The sequence below is a fragment of the Stigmatopora argus genome, chromosome 8 (genome assembly GCF_051989625.1).
Source record: "Stigmatopora argus isolate UIUO_Sarg chromosome 8, RoL_Sarg_1.0, whole genome shotgun sequence".
Taxonomy (NCBI): Eukaryota; Metazoa; Chordata; class Actinopteri; order Syngnathiformes; family Syngnathidae; genus Stigmatopora; species Stigmatopora argus.
This window is the reverse complement of record NC_135394.1, coordinates 17,862,038-17,887,692: the sequence shown is the minus strand read 5'-3', so window position 1 is coordinate 17,887,692 and position 25,655 is coordinate 17,862,038. Positions and strand designations below refer to the sequence as shown.

The 25,655-nt window shown below is 41.1% G+C and overlaps 3 protein-coding genes across 7 annotated transcripts in view; 2 read left to right on the top strand and 1 right to left on the bottom strand.

Moving 5' to 3' along the window:
- Positions 1–232: 232 nt before the first annotated feature.
- Positions 233–5,169, bottom strand: cltrn (collectrin, amino acid transport regulator). The gene is made up of 6 exons (XM_077607972.1): positions 4,887–5,169; positions 4,088–4,146; positions 3,907–3,992; positions 3,694–3,810; positions 2,745–2,939; positions 233–1,299 (listed from the first exon to the last, which is right to left on the bottom strand). Exons 1-6 carry the CDS (start codon positions 4,960–4,962, stop codon positions 1,134–1,136), a joined length of 699 nt encoding a protein of 232 aa, XP_077464098.1. The 5' UTR covers positions 4,963–5,169; the 3' UTR covers positions 233–1,133.
- Positions 5,170–7,697: 2,528 nt separating this feature from the next.
- On the top strand, positions 7,698–21,923 carry reps2 (RALBP1 associated Eps domain containing 2). Of its 4 annotated transcripts, XM_077608065.1 has the most exons (20): positions 7,698–7,837; positions 8,557–8,626; positions 8,705–8,905; positions 10,673–10,796; positions 11,849–11,940; positions 12,893–12,995; positions 13,965–14,093; positions 14,161–14,224; positions 14,554–14,704; positions 15,506–15,581; positions 16,647–16,721; positions 16,902–16,953; positions 17,031–17,167; positions 17,251–17,312; positions 17,398–17,448; positions 18,841–18,915; positions 18,994–19,112; positions 19,894–19,987; positions 21,393–21,515; positions 21,600–21,923. In XM_077608065.1, the coding sequence occupies exons 3-19, from the start codon at positions 8,894–8,896 to the stop codon at positions 21,507–21,509; spliced, it is 1,533 nt and encodes a 510-aa protein (XP_077464191.1). In that variant the 5' UTR covers positions 7,698–7,837; positions 8,557–8,626; positions 8,705–8,893; the 3' UTR covers positions 21,510–21,515; positions 21,600–21,923. The 4 variants fall into 4 exon arrangements, with proteins under 4 accessions (XP_077464191.1, XP_077464190.1, XP_077464189.1 ...); XM_077608064.1 differs by having other exon boundaries at positions 8,557–8,905; positions 13,965–14,078; XM_077608063.1 differs by having other exon boundaries at positions 8,557–8,905; positions 17,257–17,312.
- A 2,832-nt stretch (positions 21,924–24,755) lies between these two features.
- LOC144078712 (actin remodeling regulator NHS-like) overlaps positions 24,756–25,655 on the top strand; it is a 38,881-nt gene continuing 37,981 nt past the window's right edge. For both annotated transcript variants that reach the window (XM_077607019.1, XM_077607018.1), the window contains exon 1: positions 24,756–25,442. In XM_077607019.1, the coding sequence (XP_077463145.1) occupies positions 25,121–25,442 (322 nt within the window). In that variant the 5' untranslated portion in view covers positions 24,756–25,120. The remainder of the gene's footprint in view (positions 25,443–25,655) is intronic.

Genomic DNA, 25,655 nt, shown 5'->3' with positions numbered 1-25,655 from the left:
GCAGAATTCCTTTTTTTTTAAATATCGAATATAAAATGGGCGGGTCAAGAGGTCAAAGGTCAGGCACATTTTATTTCTTAGCGAATTTACTACTTATTCTTTTAAAAAATCATTTTTGAATGTTGACCTCATGACCCCAAATGTGTTTTTTTTATTGCAAACATTTTATGCAAATTAGAAAATAATCCCATGATTCATTATTGATTTATCTGGAATCATTTATGGAAATTGCTAAAGTTTTTCAAAATATGTATTTATTTTTGGACAAAAATTGACCATTTGCACATTTTTTGTCATCACTCCACACAAAAAAAACACTTCACAAATATGTGTGACCATTTTTTAAAGTGTGCGCTCTAAAACGTGTATTTGCAAAATATGCCTGTTATGTCTATTCATATTTGATCCAATCAATTTAATACATGCATTTAAAAATGGATCTAAAATCAGTTTGTTGTGATTATTTAAAAAAAACTGCAGTTAAAAAAAATCAAACACAGTATAGTACTGTATTGCAAGGGTGTCCAAACTATGGCAAACGGGCCATCTGTGGCCCCCTGCCCACTTTTCATTGGCCAGCACTTCTACTCTTGACCGCTAGAGGGAGGTAATCACTCCTTTATTTCCACTCAATGTTGGAAATTCGGCAGATTTTTAGTATTTTGCATAAATAAATATCATTCATTTTCTGTACCGTTTATCCTCTGAATGGTCGCAGGGGTGCCGGAGACTTTCCCAGGGAAATGGCTTGCCAGCCAATCACAATAAATACATTTTTTGGTTTGAAATGCACAAATGATTATAGCCATTGAATGATGATCTTTCACCACCATTGACGGCGATGGACGTCCAATCCAATTTGACTGCCAACGATCGCTGCCGACCCTCCCAGTCAAAATGAATTGGGCCTCTTTCGCCGTGAGTGGCAGACAATGAGTTAAATTATTATTATTTTTAAAATACAGTTTTAAAATGAAATCTTTTTCTACCCGATTTCAACCCTCTCAGGTTGGGTGCCGGCGTCTTTGGGTCTTTTTCCTGAAAGTTTGGACACCCCGGCCGTAGACAGCTAACGAACCTCTTCACAAGATAAAAAAGGTGAGTGTATTTCCCATTTCCTCCCGAAGCCTCGATTACATTTGCGTCACGCGCTCGTCGTCGGAAAAACCGTCGTTGGCTAAGCCGTCGTTGGCCACGCTGCCGGACTGCCGTCGCGCGCCGCCGTTCTCCAGACGCTTGGACGGCCCGGACTCGCCGTCGTCGTCTTCTGTGGCGTTCGCCGCATTTTCCTTCTTCGTTCTAAGGGGAAAAAAAGAACAAATTTTGCATTCTCTGTCTTGCAATCATCCATTCATTTTCTGTACTGCTTTATCCTCACAAGGGTCGCAGGGGGGTGCTGGAGCCTATCCCAGCTGACTTCAGGCCAAATGTGGGGGACACCCAAATATCGGTGGCCAGCAAATCGCAGGGCACGAGGAGACAAACAACCAAAATCTCATAGCTAGGGACAGGTTAGCACCCAATTACCCTAGCATGCATGTTTTTGGAAGGCGGAGTACCCGAAGAAAAGCCACGCAACCCTGGGAACATGCAAAATGCAAACTCCACAAGGTCCGGACATGTGATTGGCCCCTCGATTTTTATGAATATTCATTCATTCATTCAATTTCTGAACCGCTTTATCCTCACTAGTGTCGTGGGGGTGCTGGAGCCGATCCCAGCTGATTTCAGGCCAAAGGTGGGGGACACCCAAATATCGGTGGCCAGCAAATCGCAGGGCACAAGGGGACAAACAACCAAAATATCATAGCCAGGGACAAGCTAGCATCCCATTAGACCTAGCATGCATGTTTTTGGAAGGCAGAGTACCCGAAGAAAACCCACGCAAGCCCGGGGAGAACGTGCAAACTAAACACAGGAAGTGATTGACCTCTCAATTTTTTTTCGAATATTCATTCATTCAATTTTTGAACCGCTTTATCCTCACTAGTGTCGCGGGGGGTGCCGGAGCCTATCCCAGCTGACTCAGGGCCAAAGGCGGAGGACACCTTGAACCGGTGGACAGCCAATCGCAGGGCATGAGGAGATGGACAACTATTCACTGTCACACTCATAGCTAGAGGCAATTTAAGAGTGCTAAATTAGCCTAGCATGCTTGTTTTTGGAATGTGGGAGGAAACCAGACTACCTGGAGAAAACCCACGCAGGCCCCGGGAAAAACATGCTAATGCCACACAGTTGGACCGACCTGGATTTGAACCCATCACCCCAGAGCTGTGAGGCCGACGCGCTAACCGCTCATCCGCCGTGTCGGCTAATCAAATATTATTCTTTAATTATTTTGTTATTATGAATAGCATTAAGTGGCCCAGTGGAGCGAGTGGTTAGCGCGTCAGCCTCACAGTTCTGGGGTCCTGGGTTCAAATCCAGGTCACGTCCACCTGTGTGGCGTTAGCATGTTTTTCCCAGGCCTGCGTGGGTTTCCTCCGGGTACTCCGGTTTCCTCCCACATTCCCAAAAGACGCATGCTAGGCTAATTGGATGCTAACTCGTTCCCAGCTAGGAGTGATTGGTTGTTTGTGTCCTCGTGTCTTGCGATTGGCTGGCCACCGATTCAGGGTGTCCTCCCGCCTCTGGCCCGAAGTCAGCTGGGTTAGGCTCCGGCACCCCCCGCGACCCTGATGAGGATGAAGTGGTTCAGAAAATGAGAGCTGAATAGTATTCTAGCAAAAAGGGAACGCCACCTTCTCTTTTGGATGACGGAGGAGGCGACCAGTACGACGAATCCGGCGCCCACGGCGCCCATGACCACCCCGAAGGCGATGAGCCAGGGCGGCGTGGCGGGCGCCACCGGCGCCAACAGAGTGGGTGCAATGCCCACGAACTCCAGCGTCCGGTCCGTTAGCAGGAAGGCGCTGTTGATGCGTTTGCGGGACTTCCTGTTACGAAAAAAACTAAATGAAGTCATTTTTCATCGCGTGGAAGAAGAAATATGTACAAAGGACGTAAAACACAGGTGTCAAAGTGGCGGCCCGGGGGCCAAATCTGGCCCGCCGCATCATTTTGTGTGGCCCGGGAAAGTAAATGATGAGTGCCGACTTTCTGTTTTAGGATCAAATTCAAATGAAGAGTATAGATGTATGTTAAATTTCCTGATTTTCCCCCTTTTAAATCAATAATTGTCATTTTTTAATCCATTTTTTCTGTGTTTTTAGTTCAAAAATCATTTTGTAAAATCTAAAAATAAATATTAAAAAAAGCTAAAATAAACATTTTTTTAGATCTATAAAAAACGGAATATTCAGGAATTTTAATCCATTTATTAAAAAAATGTAAATATTATATCTAAAATGGTCCGGCCCACATGAAATCGAGTTGACGTTAATGCGGCCCGCGAACCAACTCGAGTCTGACACCCCTGGTATAGATGTATATTAAATTTAAATCAAATGATTTTCCCCCTTTTTAAATCAATATTTATAATTTTTAATCGTTTTTTTCTGTGTTTTGAGTTCAAAAATCATATTGTAAAATCTAAAAATATATTTTAAAAAAGCTCAAATAAACATTGTTTTAGAAAAATAAAAAAACGGAATATTCAGGGCTTTTAATCCAGTTCTTTTAATCCATTTATTAAAAAAAAAATCTAAATATTATATCTAAAATGGTCCGGCCCACATAAGATGAGGTCACCTGATGGCCAGCTCCACCTCGGCTCCGCCCACTAGGCGCTCGGGGTCGTCGGGTCGCCTGACCACGAACCAGAACGACACCCGGGGCGTCTCCTCGCACACGACCACGTCGTCCACCCTGCCGAAACGTCAACGTAAACAAATCAAACGCGGTTTATTGGCGTTTACAGGGCGCCGATGGCGGTGGGACGGCCCTCGCCGTCCAATTCCTGACCGGAATTCCAGGTCGGGAAGGTGATTGCGCATGGCGAAAGCCAGCGTGGCTCGGAAGAGGAACACTTCATTGGGCGTCCAGTCGTACTGCAATAAAGGGAGGTCAAGCGTTTAAGGGATTGGCGGCGGTCGCCGTGGCGATCGGGGTCACGACCCCGGGGTCGACGGCGGGCGGCACTTACGGCGTCGCTTCCCAGGGCCGTCTGGAGACTCAGGCGAACTTTGTAGCCATCCGAAGCGTCTGCGGAGAGGCGAGACATTAGTGCACAGGTGTCAAAGTGGTGGCCCGGGGGCCAAATCTGGCCCGCCGCATCATTTTGTGTGGCCCGGGAAAGTAAATAATGAGTGCCGATTTTCTTTTTTAGGATCAAATTCAAATGAAGAGTATAGATGTATATTATATTTCCTGATTTCCCCCCCCCCCCTTTTAAATCAATCATTGTCATTTTTTAATCCATTTTGTCTGTGTTTTTAGTCCAAAAATCATTTGGTAAAATCTAAAAATATATTTTAAAAAAGCTCAAATAAACATTGTTTTAGATCTATAAAAAACGGAATATTCAGGGCTTTTAATCCAGTTCTTTTAAATCAATCATTGTCATTTTTTAATTCTTTTTTTCTGTTTTTAGTTCAAAAATCATTTTGTAAAATCTAATATATAAAAATATTTTCGGTTTTCCACTTTAATATTGAATATCATTTTTAAAAAATCCATTTGAAATGAAAAATAAATGATTATTAGATGTTTCCCTTACTAAGAAAAAAAGTTCAAATAAACAGTTTTATATCTATAAAAAAAAATATTTAGGGCTTTTATAATCCAATAAAAAAAATCTAAATATTATATCTAAAATGGTCCGGCCCACATGAAATCGAGTTAATGTTAATGCGGCCCGCGAAGCAACCCGAGTTTGACACCCCTGTTTTAGGAAGTCAAACAACTTGAAGAAAGGGAAAAAATAAGATATCAAATCTCCTCACCTGTTTGGCAGGGACTCTGAGCCGCCGAAATCGCCCACAAAAGCCCGAAAATCAGCTTCCCAAACATTTTCCGCATGCGGCGCTCGGGTTTAACGCTTCACGCTCGCTTCTCTCTGTTGAAGGAAACTGTTAAAAGGTGGAAAAAAAGTGTTTGTTCAGGCTTTGGCGGGGGAGAGCTGACCTCCCCGTTTGGAGAAAAAAAAAAGAAAAAAAATGGCTGTTTACTCAGCACGGAACAATGCGTCAAGCGTACGAAACGTTCCGCTCGGACGCCTCGTGCCGAATACGATGAGATGGCGCCGATCATTTTCTCGTAAACGCCTTTTCGACCAAAGGTGAACCACGTATCGTGACCACGTATCGTGATTTCCGGTCGGGCGCCAAATGAGATGCACGCTCTTGGTTAATGATCCATTCCGCCATCGGTTAATTGTTGATGGCTCGTGAGGGGGGAGGGGGCGGAGCCACGTGGGAGGGATTTATAGCTTTGTGAAAAGTTAAAGGCGATAATCAAGAGATTAATGCGGAGTTATGTTGCAAAAAAAATGGGGTCAATATTTATCCTTACACTTGTGAAACGAAGCAGCCCATTGGTTGAGTGGTTACCGTGTGACTGTTCTGCGGTTAAGGGACAGGTGTCAAAGTGGCGGCCCGGGGGCCAGATCTGGCCCGCCGAATCATTTTGTGCGGCCCGGGAAAGTCAATCATGAGTGCCGGCTTTCTGTTTTAGGATCAAATTCAAATGAAGAGTAGAGATGTATATTACATTTCCTGATTTTCCCCCTTTTAAATCAATCATTGTCATTTTTTAATCCATTTTTTCTGTGTTTTTAGTTCAGAAATCATTTTGTAAAATCTAAAAATATATTTTAAAAAAGCTCAAATAAACATTGTTTTCGATCTATAAAAAAAAAGGAATATTCAGGGCTTTTAATCCAATTCTTTTAATCCATTCATTAAAAAAATAATCTAAATATTACATCTAAAATGGTCCGGCCCACGTGAAATTGAGTTGACGTTAAAGCGGCCCGCGAACCAAGTCTGACACCCTTGGGTTAAGGGTTCGATCCCACGGGGGTCCTCACCGTTTGTACGTCCTCCCTAGGCTAGTGTGGCTTTTCTTTGGGTACTCCGGTGTCCTCCCACGTCCCAAAAATAATAATAATAATAATCGGACATAGGCTTTGTCATCATCATTGACTCGACAAAAAAGCCTAATTGTCATCATACCCAGAAACTGCATATGACAAAATTGGTAAAAACATGCATGCTAAGCTAATTTAGCACTCTACATCACAGGTGTCAAAGTGGCAGCCCCGGGGCCAAATCTGGCCCGGCGCATCATTTTGTGCGGCCCGGGAAAGTAAATGATGAGTGCCAACTTTCTGTTTTGGGATCAAATTCAAGATTGAAGATTATAGATGTATATTATATTTCCTGATTTTCCCCTTTTTAAAATCAATCATTGCAATTTTTTATCCATTTTTTTCGTCAAAAAGCATTTTGTAAAATCTAAAAATAAATACATAAAAATATTTTTGGTTTTCCACTTTAATATTGAATATAAATTTAAAAAAAAATGTTTCCATTTGAATTTAAAAACAAATGATTATTAGATGTTTTCCCTTACTAAGAAAAAAAAGTTCAAATAAACAGTTTTATATATATGAAAAAAATGGAATATTTAGGACGTTAGATCCAGTTCTTATAATCCAATAAAAATTAAAAAAAATCTAAATATTATATCTAAAATGGTCCGGCCCACATGAAATCGAGTTGATGTTATTGAGGCCCGCGAACCCGAGTTTGACACCCTTGCTCTAGATTGACCCTAGCTATGAGTAATTGGTTGTTTGTCTCCTTGTGCCCTGCGATTGGTTGACGACCAATTCAGGGTGTCCCATTCATGGTGTCCTTAGTTGACCAGGATCGGCTCCAGCACCCCCCACGAGAGGATAAGCGGTTCAGATGATGAATGAATCAATAGTGAAACAAACACATGGTTATTGCGTTTGTTTTTGTTGTTGTATAATGATTGCTGGGCCCAAGGTAGGCTGCCTCTTGCACTTTTAATGCTCTCATTACTTGTGTTTTATCGCAGTCAAGGTTGTGCAAGTAGACGACAATAAAAATCCTATTTACAAGTCAAGCTGAAACCCATTTAAACTTTGTGATCCCACATGACAAGAAACAATAAACATAAAAATGAATAGTGCTGGCCAGTTCTTTTCCATTCAAGTTTATTGAAGTAAGTGAATCATAGGTGAATTATTGTCTGGGGTTTATAAAAAAAAATAGGCCTGGAGGGGTGTACTTCTTTTTATGGACACACGGGGGCGGTGTTTCTCCGCTGCAGAATCATGATATACTGGAGGAAATGTGACTTGAATGAAGAAAATACAACGTATTTTACCACTTGTAAGCTTCTCTAGTGGATAGAAGAATTTAATTTGAATTGGTTTACATCATGTCTGTGTTTTTAAATACAAACGCTGTCAATTTTCCGTGAATATTGATCTGGCTAAGGGGCTTCTATCAAACTACGAACCAGACATCATATATATAGACAGAGATAAACGCTGTGGTTCAATCTGGGTGTTGAAAAATATACATAAACAACACTTTTATATATGCTCTTAATTTAAGGTGTCTAGCATCAATAGTGCTTGAAGATGTGGGCAAATTATAGTTATTTTAAAGTGCATTGTCCATTGCCTATTTCAAAATTATCGAATGGCACTGACACAAAATGGCCGAAAGTGATAACGGTAGTCCTAGTTGGCTCACAGTCGTAATTACGCGTTTAGCTACACGTGTTATATCCATCCAACAAACTAAAGCTATCTTAGCTAAGAAGTTAGTTATTTCTGTGGGGTTTACGTGTCTGAATTTGATCAGTAATGAGAATAATTTAGCTATTTGAAAAAATCAACCTGACTTTGTGGAGCAACGTGAGTGTGTGTAAATGTGTATATAGGAATTATTGGAAAATTTCACTACTAATTGTTTTAATTGTGGTAACGTTTTCTACAAAATGGCAAAGGCCTATATTTGTTAAGGATAGTAAATTTGCCCTGTCACCGTTAGCCTCCCTGCAGTTCCGTTTTATCACTGCAGTTTGGTAGAACAAATCATTTGTACTGGTCATTTGAAATGTATCTTTAATTGACGCTAAACAATCCATACCTGTATCAGTACTTATACAATTAGTAGATAACGGTCTACTTTTTATTTAATTGTTCTTTTATTTGTAATTAAAACGTGAAATTCCGTTGTATGTATCACGCTAGCTAGCCGCCGTAGCATAGCTAGTAATCGACAACAGTGAAGCTCCAACTAGCTTAGCATAGTGAAGAAGCTAGCTTGCAACACTCGGTGCTCTATAGCCTCCCCGCAGTTCCGTTTTGTCACTGCAGTTTGGTCGAACAAATGTACCTTTAATTGACGCTAAACAACCCACATCTCAACTTTTAACCTTGGTAGATAACGGTCTACTTTTTATTTAATTGTTATTTTGTTTTTTAATTAGAACACTGTTAAATTTCGTTGTATATAACATTCTAGCTAGCTCTCTTAGCATAGCTAGGATGCGACGCCAGTGAAACTACAACAAGCTAGCATGCCAACACGATGAATAAACAGTATTCCGGCTCTCTATCACAACCCACAGTCCCGGCGTGGTACTGCAGGTTGGTGGGGGTTCCATGACGAACACGAGCAGCGGATGATCCGCAGTTGAGGTGAGGAAGGGCGGCCGGCGATGTGGGGAGAATGAACTCTCGGTTGTAGCGGTGGTCAGAGACGAGCCCATGGAGCAGGAAGCCCCCGGTGGCGGAGGAGCTGCAGCGGCGTACCTGGAAGGTCTAATCCCGCTGCACGAACACGAGCGGCGGTACTACTCCGGTCTGCATGGGCTGTGTCAGGCCGCTCAGGCGGATTCCTCCGGGAGTCAGCTGTCCTCTTCAAAGGTGGCCGAGCTCTTCAAGGCGTCCGGGCTCCCCGCTGAAATGCTACACCAGGTGAGCTAACATATTTACTATTCCCAACCGGTAGTACTGACAAAAATATAGCTCATCCCATGGGCCAATTTATATCGCGATATTGATATGCAGCGATTTCATACAGTTTTGATTATTCGTTGGAAAAATGTACAGCAATTTTGATAGATTTTGCAGCAGATAGTGCATTTTTTTTGCATTAAAACAATGTTAAATGCGTCAAGTAGTGCTGCAACCTAAAACTTTTTAGTGTCAACAGAAGCAGCAGAGCAACATACATTTTTTTGTACATGTATCTCCGTACAAATAATTATAAAATAAAGATATCCCATGTCCAATCAGATGATCGGAAATTAGACGTTATTTTCATAAGGTCGGAATCATGTGTAAAAAGATCGGGTTATGAAATGGTTTTCTTTATTTTATCTTTTTAACTGGCATAGAGATCCATCCATTTTGACCAATCGTCAGTTTTCCAATCAAATTACATCACGTTTTTGGAAATTGGGTCTAACTACGTAATTTTTCTAAAATCAGAATCGGGTGTAAAATAGTTTTTTTAATGCCTAATACAAAATATTTGCTAATATATTCCCTCACGAAAAAAAAATCATATTAATGTTAGATATAAATGTTCTGTTTTTAACACTTTTGCTGAGACAAGTCAAAATGACACGACAGGGATTTTTCCGGGGGTCCGCCGACCCATTGTGCGCCCGTCAGGAAGTGTGGCACGGCGTTCACGCCGCTTCCTTCCCGCTCGGCGCCGAAGCGTCTTGATTGACGGCAGGCATTTTTTACACCACGGGCAGGATGCGTGCTGCGTGACTCTTGCACCCCCGGGCCTTGTTTTGGAACTTTTTTACGGTGTCGAGTTGTGGCCTGTTTATTGGTTTGCTTTGTGGACTTGAATTGGACAGTTCACTTTCAAATGGAAAATGCTTTTTATGGAGAATTTGCTATGGCATGGGTCACTTCCTGTAAAGATTGGGTTACTTCAAGGGTGTCAGACTCGGGTTGGTTCGCGGGCCGCGTTAATGTCAACTTGATTTCACATGGGCCGGACCATTTTAGATATCATATTTAGATATTTTTTTTATAAATGGATTAAAAGCCCTGAATATTCAGTTTTTTTATAGATCTAAAACAATGTTTATTTTATCTTTTTATGTATTTTTAGATTTTACAAAATGATTTTTGAACTAAAAACAGAAAAAAATGATTTAAAAAAATTACAATTATTGATTTAAAAGGAAAAATCAGGAAATTTAATATACATCTATATTCTTCATTTGAATTTGATCCTAAAACAGAAAGTCGGCACTCGTGATTTACTTTCCCGGGCCGCACAAAATATTTGGTGGGCCAGATTTGGCCCCCGGGCCGCCACTTTGACACCTGTGAGTTACTGCTTCTTAACTTTTTTATATAATGGGCGTCCAATTCATTTGTTTATCAATATTTTACCGCCAATAGGAAATACGGTACACACCCCCAACAACATGGTCTGACTTGCTGTCAACGGCAACCGTTTTTGGGGCATTTCTTGACAATTTTGGGTCACTTTAAATGTGTTAAATGTGTCAACCGTTGATTGAAATTAATGGAAGGGCCTAACTCGGAATCGGGCGCTCAAACTCGCGGCGTAAATCCGGTTAAGAGCGGATCTTGGATCACATTCCGCTCTAGATTAGGAACTTTAATAACCAAGTGATCTTGTGTAATACAGTTGTTGTTGTTAGATGGTTGAATTTTTGCTTTTGGGGCACGTTTTCCGATGATTTGCAGGTGATGGAGGTGTGCGGCGCCAAGAGGGCGGGCTACTTCGGCACGGCTCAGTTCTACGTGGCCCTCAAGCTGCTGGCCGCCGCCCAAGCCGGCCTTCCCATCCGCCTGGAGTGCGCGTCGGCCGGTAAGGAATCAAAGAGATTAAGAGATTATTTCCAACCTGAAGGGATTGCGCTGTAATCTTAAAGTAGGCGGCTTCTGTTTTTCTATTTATTGACTATACCAATATTAGTTTCGCTTAAAACAAATATTACTATAGGATTGGTTTTCTTTCCATTTATTGACTATAGCACAGGTGTGTCAAAGGGGCGGCCCGGGGGCCAAATCTGGCCCGCCGCATCATTTTGTGCGGCCCGGGAAAGTAAAGTAGTGCCGTCTTTCTGTTTTAGGATCAAATTCAAATGAAGATTATAGATGTATATTATATTTCCTGATTTTCCCCTTTTTAAAATCAATAATTGCAATATTTTCAATCCAATTTTATTTTGTGTTTTTAGTTGAAAGCGCATTTTGTAAGATCTAAAAATAAATAGATAGATATTTTCCGTTTTCCACTTTAATATTGAACATCATTAAAAATATATTTTGTTTCCATTTGAAATGACAAACATGATTAAAAGAAATTTTCCATTACTAAGAAAAAAAAGCTCAAATAAACATTGCTTTACATTTAGAAAAACAGACTATTTATGGCTTTTGATCCAGTTCTTTTCATCCCATTTATATAAAAAAAATCTAAATATTATATCTAAAATGGTCCAGCCCACTTGAAATGGAGTAGTAATATTAGTTTAGTTTATTTTTATTTATTTTTTAAAACATGAGTAGGACTTGTTTAAGATGATATATTGATTCTTGAAAGGGCCTTATTGTCAACCTTTTGGGGTACAAATTATCACATTCATTCATTTTCCAAACCGCTTCTCCTCACAAGGGTCGCGGGGGGTGTCGGAGCCTATCCCAGCTAACTATGGGGAAATGGTTGCCCAGCCAATCACAGGGCACAAGGAGACAAACAACCAATCCCTCATAGCTAGAGACACGTTAGCGCACAATTAGCCTAGCATGCATGTTTTTGGGGGGATGTGGGAGGAAACCGGAGTACCCAGAGAAAACCCACGCGAGCCCGGGGAGAACATGCAAACTCCACCCAACCCTCAAACCTCTCCGTTGCAGATCTACCTCTGCCCAGATTCACGGGGATTCAAGCGGAACCCGAGACCCAGTCCGATAAGTTTCGGGATTTGGACACCGGCTCCGAGAAGAAGGTACGCCCCTTTCCAGAATTTTTTTTTAAATCTTACCAAGACTAAATGTATTCCACACAATTTCGCCGAGATTCTTAATCCAGTCACATTAAATCCACCTGTTTACGCTGATTGACCATATCAAATATACAGTAATCCCTCAAATATCGCAGTTAATGTAGACCAGACATGGCCGTGATAAACGAAAAACCCCGAAGTAGGATCACCCCTATTATAACTACCACAATACGTTTTCGCGCCTTTACAGAAATACAAGTACACAAGTAGAATTATCAAAACATGTATATTAAATAAATATTACAGCTAGAAGCATGTCAAAAGGCTAATGTATTAATATCTAAATATAATGTATATATTAAAAAATGTAACGACCGTACTGATTCGAGTATAACATGCACCCATGTATAATGCGCAGCTACAATTTGTGACAAAAAATTCATATAATTTTTTCCTCAGCTCCCTGAACACATGTCGCCATGACAAAACATGTATTCACAATACTTTTTCACCGGCAGAGGGCAGTGTTTCACCGGGATTCGTGTTTTTTTTTTTTTTTGTACAACATTTTACGTGTTATACTCGAAATAAATACGGTACTTTAAATACTCTACTCACAGTGAAAATAGTGAAAATAGTTCTTCTCCGATTAATATAGTCATTTATCTTCTTGTGGGGTCCATTGTCCGAGAATTTCGAGGGATTGCTGTCGTTTTTATTGTCAATATTTTTCAAAAAGAAGACAAAACAATAAAATTGCAACAGTACTTTGAAACTCAGCACAATCAAACTTCAAAAGGGAACAGCAGGCGTGAATCCTGACCTCTGCTGGCCATTTTCCCTCACTACGTCCTATTCCTGTTTTAGAACATCTCATCTAAAAAATGAGAAAAATGCTTTAATGGTCCTGTCAACATTTTGATTTGATTTTTTTTGTGTACTACTTTTTTGATAGGAGGCGCCCCCTCCAGGCAAATCGCCGCCTTGCTCCCCAACGACCTACCATACCTACCCGTACGACTCACCCAGAAAAAGACAGATGGCCGACTCACATGCGGGTATTTTCACTTAGAAATGTGTCAAAGTCAATTTTTTTTAGCTCCTAGCCACTTATTTTTTAATGTTTTTTTTGGTGGCTGCTGCAATATCAGAGTTTTGCGCAAGCACACACAAATTGTTCATGCAATGGCGCACTCATTTTACTCACTGGGTGCCATTGGCTGTGCTAGAAGTCCAATCTAAAAGTAAAAAAATATATTTTTTTAAATTATTCAGACATATTTTTATGTGATTGACGCTCTAATTCAAGGGTGTCAGACTCGGGTTGGTTCGCGGGCCGCTTTAACGTCAACTTGATTTCACATGGGCCGGACCATTTTAGATATAATATTTAGATTTTTGTTTTATATAAATGGATTAAAAGAACTGGATTAAATGTCCTGAATATTCGTTTTTTTATAGATCTAAAACAATGTTTATTTTAGCTTTTTATATATATATTTTTAGATTTTTCAACTCGAGCTGATGTGGGCCGGACCATTTTAGATATAATATTTAGATTTTTTTAATAAATTGATTAAATGAACTGGAATTAAAGGCCCTGAATATTCCGTTGTTTATAGATCAAAAACAATGTTTGTTTTAGCTTTTTTTAAAATATATTTTTAGATTTTACAAAATGATTTCTGATCTAAAAACACAGAAAAAATGGATTAAAAAATGACAATGATTGATTTAAAAGGGGGAAAATCAGGAAATGTAATATACATCTATACTCTTCATTTGAATTTGCTCCTAAAACAGAAAGTCGCCACTCATCATTTACTTTCCCGGGCCACACAAAATGATGCGGCGGGCCAGATTTGGCCCCCGGGCCGCCACTTTGACACCTGTGCTCTAATTTAACCACAAATGGAATTGAAGTCATAAGTCATCGTGCAAAAGTACTTCAAGTTATAATTCATTGGACGTCTAGCACCATCCCTCCTACTTTCATTGAATTGGACGTCAATTATTGTCAATGGCAGGCATTGAGTTGGCATCATCAACGACAGAGTGTGACGTTGACGACCCCTGGAGGATCACTCAGGAACAGCTGGAATATTACACCAATCAGTTTAAAAGCCTTCAGCCCGATTTGGGTGCTCTCGTACTAGGTAATTTAAAAAAAAAACAATATTTAAATATACTTTTAATACATTTTCCAATAAATCTTTTTTTCAGGTGCTGTCGCAAAGAATTTTTTCACCAAGTCCAAACTTCCCATACCCGAACTCTCCCACATTTGGCAAGTATTTATGTTTATTCAGCTTTAATTCTCACAAAAAGTGATGCAATAGTACCTCTACTTACGAAATTAATCTTAGGGTGGTCCTAAAATCGGCAAATTTCTATTTTTTTTACCTCATGTTGTTTTTTGCATATATATTTCATCCAAAATTTGGATATTTTTAACGTTTTTAAAGGGTTTATAGTCGCTAGTATTAAAGATTGTGGCGCGAATAATGCTAATTCAATGGGAAATTTGCCTCTACTTACAAAAATATCAAAGTTATTCATTTTGTAAGTAGAGGTACCACTGTTGGCTACTCTGGGCTCATGGTTTTTGGTTTTCAGGGAACTCAGCGATGTGGACCAGGACGGCGCGCTAACCTTCAGCGAATTTTGTTGGGCTTTCCACCTGATCGTGGCCCGTAAAAATGGCTACCCTCTCCCTGAGAGTCTCCCGCCTGGTTTGCGGCCTGCGTTGGGATCCTTGGATGAGAAAGTGAGTGAAAAATTCATCAAAAAAAAAAAAAGTCTATCAGTGGCAGTGGCAGCGAATCAAAATCAAGCAAATAAAGCCGCATCTTCTTTATCCTCTGGGAATTTTTTTTGTTCTCTACATTATCTTTTTAGGTCAATTCCAGGTTTTCCTTAAGTACAAGAATCTAGATTTGTAAATAAAAACACAGAAATTAGGGATTTTTGCATGCGAATCCGAAACTGAGGAAATGTGCGGCGTCCAATCCAATTTGAATTCCAGTCAAAATGGATTTTTTGGTAAAAAAAACTTTTGATCAGGGGTGTCAGACTCGGGTTGGTTCGCGGGCCGCGTTAACGTCAGCTTGATTTCACAATCATTTTAGATATAATATTTAGATTTTTTTTATATAAATGGATTAAAAGAACTGGATTAAAAGCCCTGAATATTCAGTTTTTTATAGATCTAAAACAATGTTTATTTGAGCTTTTTTATATATATATATTTTTAGATTTTACAAAATGATTTCTGAACTAAAAACAGAAAAAATGGGGAAAATCAGAAAATGTAATATACATGTATACTCTTCATTTGAATTTGATCCTAAAACAGAAAGTCGGAACTCATCATTGACTTTCCCGGGCCACACAAAATGAGGCGGTGGGCCAGATTTGGCCCCCGGGCTGCCACTTAGACACATTTGCTTTAGATATTTTAATATGCAGTGTCAAACCCCTGCCAGTAGAGGGAGCCGTTTGGCCAATAATGTTTTTTTTAAACTATTGTAATTCCTTTTGTGCCATTTTTTAAAATTTTCCTTGTTAGGTCCAATGTATGAAGAACCCAACAATTCCAGCCAACCCCAAAAAGGATCCCGGAGACGAACCCTGCAAAAATCAAGGTATTTGGAGCAATTTCAAGCCCTTACAGTGGTCACTCAAACACCAAACGAACACGTGTTTATATATATATATCATTGTATATATATCAGGGGTGGCCAACTCTGGTCCTGGAGAGCCGCTATCCGGTCTTTTTTCCACCAACACGCCTGAATCAAATCATTGGGATTGGTTTCAAGATTGTGGACTGCTTGCTAATGAGTTGATCATTTGATTCAGCTGTGGTAGAGGGGGGAGATATGGAAAAAAAAAAACGGATAGCGGCTCTCCAGGACCGGAGTTTGGTCACCCCTGCGTGTATACATAGTTGATGTATTTCTTGCTATAATGTACTACATCACGTGACTTTAAAATGGAATCAGAGCATATTTTGGACCCAAATCCACCCGAAAAGTGCTAGAAAATGCTTAAAAATGAAGTGAGATGGAATGAGTCTATCTAGCTTAGCTGTCTTGGCCCCGCCCACTCTTCAAGGGAAAGAAAAGCTAGATGCTAGCATGCTATCCATAGGGCAAGGGTGTCAGACTCGGGTCGGTTTGCGGGCCGCATTAACGTCAATCCCATTTCATGTGGGCCGGACAATTTTAGATATAATATTTAGATTTTTTAAATTTTTATAAATGTATTAAAAGAATTGGATTAAAAGCCCTGAATATTCAGTTTTTATAGATCTAAAACAATGTTTATTTTAGCTTTTTTTAAATATATTTTTAGATTTTACAAACTGATTTTTGAACTAAAAACTAAGAAAAAAATGGATAAAAAATGACAATAATTGATTTAAAAGGGGGAAAATCAGGAAATGTAATATACATCTATACTCTTCATTTGAATTTGATCCTAAAACAGAAAGTCGGCACTCATGATTTACTTTCTCGGGCCGCATAAAATGATGCAGCGGGCCAGATTTGGCCCCCGGGCCGCCACTTTGACACCTGTGCTATAGGGCTTCCATCTTGTTGTCATGTGACATGTGTAAAAAGAAGTCAGATTTGAGTGCCAAATTAATTCTGTACTTGTAAAATAACTTTTTTTTACATGCTAACAATTTCATTGTAATATTTCAGAATGTAGCTTTGGCCCCGTTGAGACATTAAAAGAAGGAGCAACTTTGCAACTCGACAAATTTTCCAGCAGGCCAGGTAATGCAAAAAAAAATAGCTAAGAATTTGCCTAAAAAATCCATACATATAATTTAAAATAAATGATTTAGGTGAAAAAATAAGAGATTGTTCGCTAGCAGTCCAAATGGATTGGACGTCTCTTGCCGTCAATGGCAGTTAATGAGTTAACCCACCACTGGCATGCCTTCCTCCCAACAGAGGCGACCTCGCTGGACCCGGACCGCCGCCCCAAGACCAAAACCCGGCAAAGGTCGCAAACATGGGGCCCGAACGTCGGTAAATTCGCGCCATGGCGATAAAATGGCGGAATTTTCGCCCCTCCCCCAGATCGTACTCCAGCACCTCTGCCGACGACGCCATGCGGAAGGCGGACGAACCTCCCGTGCCGCCGCCTCGACCGCAAAAAAGCCACTCCCGAGCCTCCTCGCTGGACCTTAACAAGCTCTTCCAGCAGGGGGCGCCAGGTGTCTCTCTATCTCTTCATAGAAATCCTACTTTTTTAGAAAGACGTCATTTTTTGGGAAATTAATTGCGCTTTTTTTTTAAGCGGCGGCGAGCGGATGGTCGGCCACTCCCCCGGCGCTGCCCCCCAGACCGCCGGCCTCGCAGGTTTGCTCAGACGTCCGACTCGCTCGCCGGCATCGACGGGGATGGACGTCCGATGCTAACGCTGACCTGCGCTCGTCTTTCTCAGGCTAAAGTACGGCAGCTCAACTTTGCAGACTTTGGTCGCTTCAGAGAAGAGGTCAGCTTAACATTTTTTTTTCGCATATACATCTTTTTAGAAGTCTTGACCCGAATATAAGACGCTGTCTTTTGTATTATTTATACGAGTGCAACGTGTAAAGTTTTGTACCAAAAAAACTGAAGCAAATTCGCGTTATACACGAGTCTCGGTGAAACACTGCCCACTGGTGGTGACTACATATTTTTTTCTCGCATATACAGTGGTACCTCGACATAGGATCTTAATCCGTTCCGGGACTGAGATCGTATGTCGAGCTTTTCGTCACTCGACCTAACGTTTCCCATTGAAATGAATTGAAAACAAATGAATTGGTTCCAACCCTCTGAAAAGACACCCAAAACAGGATATTGTATTGGAAAAAAATGTTTGATTTCTTCTAATTCGCCATCTATTAACAAAGTAACACATAACTAGTGGTTTAATAGTAATAAAATGTGTTTAATGGAAGTAAAATTAGACGCATTTCACACACGGAGGTGGGGGGTGGTTTGGGGGGACTTTATCCACGGCAACGCACTTGTAACCGACCAAACAAATTTAAATGAACTTGGATGAATATATACAGACACACTCAAACATACGTTTAATGTAACTTTACACAAAACTGAATTCTAATTTTTTTTAAATTTTTTTTTTTTACCTTCGTTCTGGGCGGGTTAGCTGTTGGCCACGCCTCCACCCTCACGTTCGCTATGTTTGCTGTTGTATTGCCTTCAAAATATTCCCAAAATGATGCACACAAATGTCCTCACAATAGGATAACGCACGACCACTTGCCAACGACAACTAGTCTTGAATGAGTGATCGCTCCGCTAACGGGACCTAACAGGCTAAGCAAAAAAAAAACAGGAAATGCAACAGCTCAGCTTACCTACGTATTGATTGTGGGTAATGAAGTTTTATTCTGAGAAAGGGTGCCATTGGCTATCGGTGTTGTGTGCACGAGGATACTTCATTACCCAGAAAGCCCTCTTTTTGCCTGCATGCACGTTGTGCGTTTTCTGGTCCATGTGTAGGAGAAAGAAACGTTCAGTGCTCGTAGATATCTGTTATACACGAAAGAGATGTGGCACAATGATAAACAGCCTCTCATGTCATGGCCACCTGGCTTTCTCGCATCTGGAAATTTTTCTCGTATCAAGAGCGAATTATTTGCTTAATTTTCCTCGTATCTCGAGCATCTCATAGGTAGACCTGCTCGTATGTAGAGGTACCGCTGTACATCTTTTTAGATGTCTTGATCCGAATATAAGACAATGTCTTTTGTATTATTTATTCGAGTGCAAGGTGCAAAATTTTGTACCAAAAAACTGAAGCAAAGTTCGCGTTATACACAAGTCTCGGTGAAACACTGCCCTCTGCTGGTCACTTAATGTGTGTGTGTTCCAGGACGAGAGCGGCGAGAACCCCCAAGAACGCGGCCGCCGCCCCACGCTCCAATCAAGCGTCACAGATTCGAGAGAGGTCGCCAAATATTTCACCCGGATTGTTAGCATAACGTGACCTATTCCCGTGACGCTTCGGAACGCTTCTTTCTTCCAGGACCCACCAAAAAAGCAAGCTCCGCCCCACAAGCCCGCTCGGAGAAAGCATCGGACGGACGATCGGAACGTGGAGCACTCGGAGCCGCCTGCTGGCCATTTTGTGAAACACGCGCAAAAGTAAGTACATGCTAGGCTAGAATAAGGGGGGGCCGGAACCTTTTTGACCGAGAGAGACATCAATAATTGATATTTTTAATGGTTATTATTTCAGAGACATACTCGGAATTTAAACGCGGAAATAGATACATATATTTTTTTGTCATTTCAATACTTAAACAAAGACGAAGCTGGAGGTTTTGTCGCCAACTGTCGGATAAAAATGATTGGTCAGGATTTATGCTTATGAAAAATGGCATTTTAGGCTGCTTTTTCCTTCTTTTGTATCATTTTCTGATGTCGTGGAGACCATTCCCCATCCAAATATAGCAAAATTAGCTTTTCTGAGATTATTTCAGATCGTTGCAGGGGTGCTGGAGCTCATCCCGGCTAATCACGGGCATCGGGCGGGGGACACACACCCTGAATGGGTGGCCAGCCAATCACAAGGAGACAATCAACCAATCATTCATAGCTAGCAACAAGTTAGCCTCCAATTAGCCTAGCATTTATGTTTTTTGGGACGTGGGAGGAAAGCGGAGAACCCGGAGAAAACCCACACCAGCCCAGGGAGAACATGCAAACTCCACAAAGTAAGGGATCTGACCAGGGATCGAACCCACGACCCCAGAAGTGTGAGGCTGACGCGCTAGCCACCTGTTTTTTCCCACTTAAGACACCAAATCCCGTGGGAAAAGAACAAAAGGAGCAGATTGCATCGGGGCGGAGTTAAACCGTTTTGCCGTTTGGAAGCTGAAAGGGTGTTTGTTCTGTTTTTTTTTTTTTTTTTTGTGGCGCCCAGGCACGAGCGAGCCGTCCAGACGGCCATCCGAAAGAACAAGGAAGCCCACGCCGTCCTGAGTCGACTCAACAGCGAACTCCAGCAGCAGCTTAAGGTAGACGAGAGAAAAAAATGGCGTTAGGGAATGAAACAGAGAGAAAAAAGTTAGGTTTTGCCAAAGAAATGTCTTTTAAAAGAGAGAAAAAACATTTGTTTTGAAAAGAAAAGTGAGGTTTTACCAAAAGAAATGTCTTTCAAAAGAGAAGTTTGTTTTGAAAAGAAATGTCTTTCACAAGAGACAAAAAAAACGTAGGTTTTGCCAAAGAAATGTGTCTTTAAAAAGTGAAAAAGTTAGGTTTTACCAAAAAAAATTCTTTCTATCGTTTGATGAAAAAAAAACAGAATCTAATTCAGCACGTACAGTATGAATGAGCTAAAAAAAAGTGTCCACCAGGGGCCGGATCGGACCCACGGGCGGGCCACTTCCGGCCCGGGGCCTATATGTTGACACCCTTGATTTTTTTTTTTCAGCCTTTTTCATTGGCTTACCATTTTTCTTAACTGAACTCAATATTTATTGTAATATAATACATTGAGTGGGCAATCTTTTGAAATATATATCTATTTTTTTTTATTTTGCCACTCACGCACAGCTTAGCGGTTAGCATCCGCGTTGACGCCACCGCCATCCCTCAACTTCCGTTGCATGGCGGGAATTCGAGAAAGGCGCCTTTATTTAGCTGGCATCTAATTCCAAAATGGGCGGCGGCATTCTCAACTGTCCGCCCCCCAAAAAAATAGCGGCGAGCCCAAGGATGGCCCGTCGGAAAGACGAGCGAGCGCGACCTTTGCGAAAGCTTCGTCGTCGTCACCTGTTCCCAGCGGCGGGCAGGGTCGAGGTCGGCTTTAAATTCCGACCCTTCGCTAGCCGCCGCGCAATTTTTAGTCTCTAGTAAAAAGTCTAATTATTTTTTATTTTTTTTGCATCATACCAAAAAGTGATTTCCCCTGTGAATTTCAAAATAAAAGTGCACAACAAGATGGGAAATTGATTTCTTATTTTAGTATTCACTGCTGTTTGAAGTGGAATTTATGTATTTTGAAAAATATTTTTGAGAAGTTTTACAAATTTGGTCTTTATAAAAATAATACAAAATATGCAGTGGCACATATCTCATATTTTTTTGCGATAGTGAGTACCGCCATTTTTTAAGAAAAAAAAAACATGAATTAATAAATGTTCATCCACTCTATGAATATTTTTTACTTTTACAAATTAATGTAGCATTAAAAGGAAGAAAAATGAATCCATTCTAGTCATAGTATTGATGTGATTGACAAATATAGATGCCCAAAAGTTTTGGGACACTTCCCCATTCAATCAGATGGGAAAACGTCCCAAAACTTTTGGTGCGTTCCAACAAAATGAAGTCATGACCAAATATTTCACGTAATGATCCACCGTACACGCGTGCCATTCGTCGAGAGACATTGTCACATGATCTGTTTTGTGGCTGCAGGCGGTCAACCGGGAGAGGGTCGCCTTGGAAACCCAACTGGAGCTCCTGCGCCCCTCGGCGGACGTCCAGGCGACCGATCTCCAAATCCCCAACAAGCTAACGTTAGCTTCCAACTAAATTAAAGTGAGTTTTTAAAAAAGTCATTCATTTAGTTGGATGACCGATTAGCGACCAATCTCGTCCTGTCCCCCTTGTATCCCAAATCAGCCGGGATAGGCTCCAGCACCCCCACTACCCTGACTAGAAGAAGACGGTGCTGAAACGGAATGAGCGCTTTGGTGGGTTATTTCCCGCTAAACTTTCCAAAAACGATGAAAAAAAAAAATGCTAACTCTGAATTAGCGCTAACCGAGAAAAACAAAATGGTGGTCAACCAGCACAAAACTCGTAAGTGAAAACTTTCGACACGCTATGCAAAAACCAAGCGCTGCTTTGGACCATTCTTACTGGGAATGTATGACGACGGCATGCTAACGGTGCTAGCATGCTAGCACAAATTGTTCAATAAAGTCAGACTATTTTTATTACCCACTTCACGTACTTTTTATCACGATTAAAAAGTATTGGATGGTCGGAATGGATTGGACAAATAGCGCCGTCGATGTTAGCCGACGTTTAGCCCGTTAGGGGCTAATAGGGTCGAAAGGGTCAAGTAGCGCGGCCCCTTTCTTTCCAAATGGAACGTTCCGGCCCCCGAAAAAGGGGGCGGCCGGACCCCAAATAGCGCTTGGAGTGTCAAAGCAGCTGCGGCTAAAAGGGAAGCCCATTTGTCAGCCTTTGCTACGTACGTATATATGCGGGTGACACCCGTAAAACGCTTTCAAAACAGCTCACTTTGTTTTTCAGTAGGAGACTCTTATGAACAGGAAGTGACTTCATAAGCGTAGAAAATAACATGGAATTGCCCAAAGTTCACAGAAAGTGACCCGGATCAACAGGCAGTGACCCGTAATTTTGGCAAACGTAACAGAAAGGGCGCCAAAGCACCAAAAAGTGACCCAGAAATGTCTTTGGATCAACAGGAAGTGAGATATAAATCCTGCAAATCAACTAGTAATTTTATCAAGTAGTAATGTGTAATTTGCCCCAAATGAGCCGAAAGTGACCCAAATCCACAGGAAGTGACCCAAAATAAGCCCCAAATGAGCCAAAAGTTACCAAATCCACAGGATGTGACCCAAAATAAGCCTCAAATCAACAGAATTGGACTCAAATGAACAGGAAGTTACCCAAAATGAACAAGTAGCCCAAAATGAATCCAAAGTCACCCAAATTCAACAGGAAGTGACCCAAAATAAGCCCCAAATGAACAAGTAGCCCAGATTCAACAGGAAGTGACCCAAAATAAGCCCCAAATGAACAGAATTTGACTCGAATGCACAGGAAGTTACCCAAAATAAGCCTCAAATGAACAGGAAGTTACCCAAATGAACAAGTAGCCCAAAATGAATCCAAAATAACCCAAATTCAACAGGAAGTGACCCAAAATAAGCTCCAAATGGACAGAATTGGACTCAAATGAACAGGAAGTTACCCAAAATAAGCCCCAAATCAACTGAATTGCACTCAAATGAACAGGAAGTTACTCAAATGAACAGGAAGTTACCCAAATGAACAAGTAGCCCAAAATAAATCCAAAGTAACCCAAATTCAACAGGAAGTGACCTGAAAATGTCCCTATAAAACGAAAACTCATGAGCTGAAATCCACAGGAAGTGACCCAAAACAAACCCCAAATGGACTCCAATCAACAGGAAGTGATGTAATAACAATAGAAAATGACAACACTTTCCCAGAAGACAATGTAAAGTATAGCGAAGTCGTCATTGCCAGATAAAGAATCGCTAAGCGCTAAAGAAAAAGCCAACCGCGCCCAACGGCCGGCTAGCTTGCGCGGGACCTCGAGCGCTCAGATTATCCTCTTTTGTGCGCTCCTTTTGTGGCGGCCCAAAGCATGACGACACACGGCACCCCGGCTTTGCCGAGCTTGCACTTCTGCGCTAGCGTTAGCGCTAGCCGGCGCGGCAACAGGAAGAGCTTTGGCCCGGGATTTAGATAAACACTCGTTCAGCATATCTGAATGGGAAGGCCGGCGCTGAAGATTAACCCCCACGCGTCGTCGCTAACCGCGATCCGTTAGCGCCGAGCTATCGACGGTTGGAGAAGTCGAATCGGTTTGAAATGCGATTATAGGAATTGTTCGCTTTTATTTTGCAAACTAGTTATTAAACTTTAATTGAAGATACAAAAACGTGTTTACGTAGCGATAGATGTCCAATTTAACAGGACTGGGATCGTTCATATTCACTCTTTTTTAAGTATATATGCATTCATTTTAATTTATTAATTAATGAAAATGGGAAAGCAATACACATTCCATTTGACTTTTCATTGTACTTTTTGATTTAAAAAATAATAACCAAAGTAGGGGAAATTTTTTTTTTCCAGTTTTGACACTAGCTAACCAAAAATATTCAAAAAAATTGACGTCTTTAACAGTTAATACCTAAAAATGACTTAAAATGAACCATTTTTAAAAACAATCTTTTTTTACCCCATTTTTTTAGTCAGGTAACGCCCACAGTGCAGGTGTCTAAGTGGCGGCTGGGAAAGTAAATGATGAGTGCCGACTTTCCGTTTTAGGATCAAATTCAAATGAAGAGTATAGATGTATATTCAATTTCCTGATTTCCCCCCTTTTAAATCAATCATTGTCATTTTTTAATCCATTTTTTCTGTGTTTTTAGTTCAAAAATAATTTTGTAAAATCTAATATATAAAAATATTTTCGGTTTTCCACTTTAATATTGAATATAATTTTTAAAAAAATGTTTCCATTTGAAATGAAAAACAAATGATTATTAGATGTGTTTTTAGTTCAAAAATCATTTTGTAAAATCTAAAAATATATATTAAAAAAAGCAAAAATAAACAATGTTTTAGATCTATAAAAACGGAATATTCAGGGCTTTTAATCTAGTTCTTTTGATCCATTTATAAAAAAATCTAAATATTATATCTAAAATGGTCCGATGTATATTAAATTTCCTGATTTCCCCCCTTTTAAATCAATAATTGCCATTTTTTAATCAATTTTTTCTGTTTTTAGTTCAAAAATCATTTTGTAAAATCTAAACATATATTTAAAAAAAAGCTAAAATAAACATTGTTTTAGATCTATAAAAAACGGAATATTCAGGTCTTTTAATCCAGTTCTTTTAATCCATTTATAATAATAAAAAAAATCTAAATATTATATCTAAAATGGCCCACGTGAAATCAAGTTGACGTTAAAGCAGCCCGCGAACCAACCCGTGTCTGACACCCTTGACGTCAGTAAAAAAAATCTTAGTCGTGTTTCCATTGGTCGCTTTAACTCGCCACACCTCTTTCTCTACTTCGAATACCCCGTTTTCGAGTGCCCCTAAAGGCACCACGGCAGCCCCGCCGCTAGCCGAATCCATCCGGCTCCACTCCGCCTTTTCCCAGCGTCCCCACTTTTAGTTTTTTAAAAAGCACCTCCAGTTTGACTCGTGAGCCGCCGCCTCCTTGCTGGTGGGGAGAGGAAAAAAAGAAAGAAAAAGAAAGGGAAAAAGTCTCGGCTCAGGCAGATGACCGGAGCGACTCGGTCCGATGCCAGGGCGAGCACGGGGGGCTTTTGAAGCCACCACGCCGAGCGGACCACGCCGGAGCCGGGCGTCGTCGTCGTCGGATTTAGGACCAGCGACATGCCGTTCGTCAAGCGGCTGGTGGAGCCTCGCTCCCTGTGCCGCGTCGAGGGAGAGGCGGAGAGGCTGGAGCCGGGGCAGGAGTCGGGGCCGGGGCAGTGTCCCGGCGGGCCGCTCTTCCGCGACCTGCTGGCCGTCAGCCACGCGGCCCTGGCCCGGAGCCTCCGCCAGCTGTCCGACCTGGCCAAGCACGCGTGCTCGGTGTTCGCCGAGCTGGAGGGCGACCTGGCCGCCACCGGGCGACGTCTACGCGGGCTACAGCGGAAGGTGGGCCGGCTCCAGGAGACTTGCTGCGAACTCGACCCCAAACAGGAGCCAGTCCGTGAGTACACGCCTTCTCATACTACTTATTATACAGTCTAGTCTACTTAACTGTATACTACGACTACTATACTTTGCAGTATTTCTCATGAAAGTCACTTTTTGTTGAAAAGTCGAAAAACTCTTCTGGTTCAACTTTTGGTCGCTTTTGACAACTTTAAAAAATAATAATGTTGTCAGTGTTTATTAAAAAAAACTTTTTTTTAGATTAGTG

What these genes read in the sequence shown, in the direction of transcription:
- reps2 (XM_077608062.1), top strand. Translation starts at nt 8,696, where the DNA reads ATGGAGCAGGAAGCCCCCGGTGGCGGAGGAGCTGCAGCGGCGTACCTG. An exon ending in TTGGTCGCTTCAGAGAAGAG is followed by an intron (nt 17,449 to 18,840) that starts GTCAGCTTAACA and finishes TGTGTGTTCCAG; the next exon opens with GACGAGAGCGGCGAGAACCC. An exon ending in AACTCCAGCAGCAGCTTAAG is followed by an intron (nt 19,988 to 21,392) that starts GTAGACGAGAGA and finishes TTGTGGCTGCAG; the next exon opens with GCGGTCAACCGGGAGAGGGT.
- cltrn (XM_077607972.1), bottom strand. Translation starts at nt 4,962, where the DNA reads ATGCGGAAAATGTTTGGGAAGCTGATTTTCGGGCTTTTGTGGGCGATT. An exon ending in TCAGAGTCCCTGCCAAACAG is followed by an intron (nt 4,147 to 4,886) that starts GTGAGGAGATTT and finishes GCCTCTCCGCAG; the next exon opens with ACGCTTCGGATGGCTACAAA. An exon ending in CTTCCCGACCTGGAATTCCG is followed by an intron (nt 3,811 to 3,906) that starts GTCAGGAATTGG and finishes ACGTTTCGGCAG; the next exon opens with GGTGGACGACGTGGTCGTGT.